Source organism: Octopus bimaculoides, chromosome 7 (assembly GCF_001194135.2).
Source record: "Octopus bimaculoides isolate UCB-OBI-ISO-001 chromosome 7, ASM119413v2, whole genome shotgun sequence".
Classification (NCBI taxonomy): domain Eukaryota; kingdom Metazoa; phylum Mollusca; class Cephalopoda; order Octopoda; family Octopodidae; genus Octopus; species Octopus bimaculoides.
Genome location: NC_068987.1, coordinates 13,876,992 through 13,882,694, shown reverse-complemented (window position 1 = coordinate 13,882,694; position 5,703 = coordinate 13,876,992). Strand labels below are relative to the sequence as shown.

The window sequence follows — 5,703 nt, the reverse complement described above, 5'->3', positions numbered from 1 at the left end:
CACGTTTTTCTAAAATATCAATAATCTATTCTAAATGAATGCAAGTAGTTGGGCACCACCTTAAAAGGTTTTAGTCAAACAAATCAACCCCTGTACCAATTTTTTTAAAGACTGGTACTTATTCTATTGGTCTCTTTTGCCAAACTGCTAAGTTTCGGGGGGGGGGGGCATAAGCAAATCAAAACTGGTTGCCAAGTGAAGGGTTGGGGAAGAACACAAAAACACACACAACATGTGTGTGTGTGTGTGCGTGCGTGTGTGTGTGTGTGACAGGCTTTCACACAGCTTCTGTCTATCAAATTCACTCACAAAGCATTTAGCTGGGAAGACACCTTCCCATGCAGCATGCAGTGGGACCGAACCCAAAACCCCATGGTTGCAATTAAAATTTCATTTACAATTAACAAGGCAATAGTTAAAATGATACTTACAACAAAAAAGTTGAACTCCACAGGAAGACTGACGGAACCTATTGAAGTCACTGAACAAATCAACTTTTACTATGAAATTTAGTTCTCCACGTATGCCTAGAATAAAAGGATGATAAAAGAATATATCAGATTTTGAACAAAAAAAAAAATATGGGAATCTTTTGTTCTCGCTTGATACTTTTGATACCAACCCACTTGAAACCACTTCTTTTAAAATGATCTAAAACAAAATATTTTATCATAATTGTGTCCTTGAGCAAGACAGTTTATTTCAGTTGTTCCAGTCCACTTAGCTGGCAAAAATGAGTAGTACCTGTAATTCAAAGGGCCGGCCTTGTCACACTCTGTGTCATGCTGAATCTCCCTGAGAACTACGTTAAGGATACGCGTGTCTGTGAAGTGCTCAACCACTTGCATGTTAATTTCGTGAGCAGGTTGTTCTGTTGATCAGATCAATAGGAACCCTCATCGTCGTAACCACTGGAGTGCCAAAAATATATACCATCACACTGAATCTTACATGTTTTAGTCCTGCTAGAATTAAGGAATTTTTTTTTAGATATGGCAATAGGAACTATGCCAGTGTATTCTTTCTCGGGAAATATTATTGCTGCTTCATTTATAGGAAAACTAAAAGTTATATTTAACAAGATACTAGATACTTATACAGGAAAGGCAAGTTGATTTTTAAACTTCCCATTATTGTTAGTTCCAATTTTGTGCTGTATTCATCAAAAGTTACCCTAATGAAAAGTTAGTGCATATTATACATACATACCTACACACACACACACACACACACAAGTATATAGAACAGGCTTTTTACAGTTTTCATCTACCAAATCCACCCTCAAGGGCTTGGTTGGCCAGGGGCTATAGTTGACGACACTTGCCTGAGGTGGGACTAAACTTGAAACCAAATGGGTGGGAAACAAACTTCTTACCACATAACCATGCCTGCACCTTTGCACCAAATAAAAATAACATTTCTAATACTAAACGAATTTTACAGGTAATTCAAACCTTCAGTATGATTGTAGGCTGAAGCCTCAACTATGAAGCAATAAACTATATTTAACAAATTGTTCTAGACTAGATTTTCATATTTGTTTAATTATTACTGCATTCTCTTGTGCCCAGCTACATTTGGCAAAACCCCAAATGTAAACTATGTATGTCATGTCAGATCCTGATATCAGCAAAGTAGTATTTTGTTTATCAAAAATGTATAAATTTGGTTTATTACCTGAACACAAGTAAGAGTAAAGTATATATAGTAAAGTAAATATGATATTGGACAGCCAGTTTCTAGGTATTGAGTTCAAACTCACTGTACTTGTTTTGTTGTGTATTTGGACAGAACACTTAATTCCACATGAACAGATTCACATAGCTGCTATTACATGCAGTGTGCAAATTTTCTAGGAAATCTACAGGTGATTTAACAGTTTCATCTCTCAGTTAATTAACCTTTTCATTACTGTATTTCTGTTGAAATGAACTTTGAAAATGACAAATCTGGTAAAACAATTTGGTACTATTGGGATGATGTTTAGAACATAATCATGGAGTTTTGATGGAAGCTTTTAATTTAGATCGCTATAAAAGTGCAAGTTTGAATCATACAACCAGGGGCAGTATCAGACATGTTGGTATCAAAGGGGTTAATGCTTATGCCCTCTTACTTGAGTAAAAGACCATAAGTTATTAACGGGAGAATTATATGATAATCATGTTTTTTGGGGGTGGGGGTGGGGGAGGTTGTATTTTAAGAAGTTTGGTTCCCAACCTGATGGCTTCAAGTTCAATCCCACTACAAAGCACCTTGGATAGGTGTCTTCTACTGACCAAAGCTTTCTGAGTGGATATGGATATGGATATGGTAGACAATCATATGTATGTATGTGTGCGTGTGTCTGTTTGTGTTACTCTCTCCTTGTCATAACACTGTATGACAGTTGTAAATGAGTGTCACTGTCATGTAAGTGGTGTCCTTTGTTTCTAATCTTCCACGGACACATGTCTAGTCATGAGGAAATATCATCTGGCTTGGAAATATGAGAAATGGTGACAGGAAGGGCAACCAACTCTAGAAAATCTGCCTTAACAAATTTGTCTGGCCCATTTGAAAGTGGAAAAGCAGGCATTAAAATGATGACGATGGTCTGGAGGCAGTGGCTATAACCTTTGCAAGTCCTCTAGACAGGTGAGAATGATGCCATTAATGTTCCTCTAATTTCTTTATAAGTCAATATTTGCAGGAAAGATGAGCAGGGAAGGGATTCCAATTGAAGATCTGAGAAGGAAGTACAGGGTGTAGTGATAAATGCAGAATCTGGGGACAGAAGGTAGACACGAGAGAGAGAGAGAGAGAAAGAGAGAGAGAAATGGGTTGGGAATATTAGGGTGGAGGTGACACGAGCCCAGCTAGCTCCAAGGAGCAGAGGACATGATAGAAGCAGCAAAAAAGGTAGCAGAGATAGTACACCTGTGGACGTAAGGCTGGAATGCGTTTGTGGATGACTTAATGCCAATTATTCAGGTGCTAATCAGTGTTATAAGCCAAGTGAAATTATCACAAATGGAAAACAAAACCAACTTTGCTCACTGATAAAATATGTCTTTAGTTTCTTCCAAATTGCTGAAAAAAAGTACACTCAACAATATCAATATGCTGACAACACTGATGAAAAATAATGATAATAATAATAATAATAATAATAATAATAGTGAGGACATATAATAGTATAGTTACCCCGCATAGTGTCATAAATTGGAAACCAGCCATTTATTAATGAAGGGTTGTTCTTGATTAACAGAGGATTCAAGTCTATATAGACTTTTCCAATGCTGTCGTGGGCACTGTATGTATCATAGTCTAGTACTCTGAAAAGATAAATATTTAAGTATATATACACATGTACGTATGCACATACATACCCACACACACACACACAATGAGAGAGAAAGGTAAATTTGTTAGATAAATATCGAATTCTAACAGATACAGGGTCACAACTTTGAGGGAGGGTAGAGTCTATTCTATCAACCCCAATACTAATTTTATATTGCAATTAGCATTGTTGGTTGAAGGTTTCTAGTAAGCTAATCCCTGATTCACTGTATTTTTGGCAGTAAGAATGACAAGGGAATGCCTGTAACTCAGTGCAGAACAGTTACTGCACAAGACCAACATTTGCAGAAGAACTTAATTGGCCGAATCACTTGGGAATATTACTGAAACTTTTATACAAAACTGAATTTTCTCCAAACCATATATTACTGTCTTAAAAGAGGAAGGACACATTGAACAATGTAGTACTAGATATATCCTATATCTCAAGAAAAGACAGGATGGCCACGAATGATAGGCATTTGATCATAGGTAATTTCAACCAAGGTCAATCAGCTACTAAACAATGACAATAATTGATATCACTATCAAAGTCAAAGAGAGAGGAAAGACCAAAGTTAATTTGGTGAAATTTAAACACAACACCATCATGACAAAACTAAATACTGTAATATATTTAGTAGAATGTCATCCCGTCTCAGCTACTACCACTACCTTTGAAATAGCAATAACAACAATTGCTGCACAGATATGCAGTCTGAGAATTTCAGCAGAGGATAAATGAAAAATTGTTGCATTCATGCTTTAGTAAGAAAAGTATTAACTGCATTAGAAATGTGATATTGCTACATGTAGAAATGAAAATTGGACCATGGACCCAGTTTGTTAAGAGCTTATCACTGTAATACTCACTTTGCCATGTCTAATGTTGTTGTTGCTGTTGTTGTATGTTATCTTTAGGTTAACCCTGATCGAGCAGATCTATGCTCAAAGATACAGAGGTTGGATGAAATAATGGAAACACCTAACATCATAATTTTGAAGTATCTATAAAACCATCAAAATCTTGTTTGTTTTTATGTTTTTTTTTTATTCATTAATAGTGTTGCTTAATATCTTTTGCTAAAATTGCTGTTTCTTGGGAGCTGTACTTTTGTGATCCTTTCTAACAATTCGCATAAGAGTCCAACAGTCCCTATTTGAAAGTTTTGGTTTTCTTCCAGAGTTTTGTTTCTACAAGGAGGTTTTTCCTTCTTTCTCAAAGGCTGTCATTACTTTCGAGACAGTACTTCTTGATAAAACCAAACATTTCAGCTGTTTTCATTACACTAGCACCTGCCATATGAGCACCAACAATTTGACCTCTTTGAAAGTTCCATAGATCTGTCATTTTAATGAATTTTAATTACCTTTTTTTGATGATATCATCTTCAACATACAAAACTACTTAATTCTCAAAGGGTTCCAGTCTACTATATTTGATGTCATAGAAGACACATTTTTTTTCCTAAATAAATGTCTCAAAAAGAATCACAGCCAATCATATATGCAACTGGAGTGCATCTAATATACCTGTGCATCTTTTATGCACAGATACTTAGTACTTAGCTACAAACAGATAAAAATGCAAGCAGAAAGCAGATCTCTATAACTGATTACTACTAAAAATGTACTAATTCAAACAAGAACTTGATTAAAATTTTTTTTAAGAAGAATCTTACCGTAATATAAGAGGTTCATCTTGAAGTGCTTCATCTTCAACCTAAGAAGAAATAAAATAAAAAAAGTTCTGAGATATTTTCAGTCAATCACATCTACTATTTTTCTTCCACTAACAAGTAAGGGTTTTCTTCTTTTCTCTCTGCATCTTTCAGTTTTGGGTGTCCAACTTTCAAACTTTACTCTTTTACTTGTTTCAGTCATTTGACTGTGGCCATGCTGGAGCACCGCCTTTAGTCGAGCAAATCGACCCCAGGACTTATTCTGTGGAAGCCTAGTACTTATTCTATCAGTCCCTTTTGCCGAACCGCTAAGTTACGGGGGATGTAAACCCACCACCATCGGTTGTCAAGCAATGCTGTGGGGACAAACACAGACACACATATGCATATATATATATATATACATACATATATACGACGGGCTTCTTTCAGTTTCTGTCTACCAAATCCACTCACAAGGCTTTTGTCAGCCCGAGGCTATAGCAGAAGACACTTGCCCAAGGTGCCACGCAGTGGGAAAAGAACCCGGAACCATGTGGTTGGTAAGCAAGCTACTTACCACACAGCCACTCCTGCGCCTATTGAATTTATCCAATTCATACTTCTGGCATTCTTTGATTCTTTTGCCATTTGTTGGAATCCAGTATATCAGCATTTCTATGTACCTCTTTTCACCTGTTTAACCTCTTTTTCAACA

The 5,703-nt window shown here is 36.2% G+C and overlaps 1 protein-coding gene across 1 annotated transcript; it reads right to left on the bottom strand.

Annotated features, from left to right (window-relative positions):
• Positions 1-390: 390 nt before the first annotated feature.
• On the bottom strand, positions 391-5,617 carry LOC128248304 (C2 domain-containing protein 5-like). The gene is made up of 4 exons (XM_052969124.1): positions 5,609-5,617; positions 5,007-5,047; positions 3,187-3,317; positions 391-527 (listed from the first exon to the last, which is right to left on the bottom strand). Exons 1-4 carry the CDS (start codon positions 5,615-5,617, stop codon positions 391-393), a joined length of 318 nt encoding a protein of 105 aa, XP_052825084.1.
• Between the last annotated feature and the right edge of the window lie 86 nt (positions 5,618-5,703).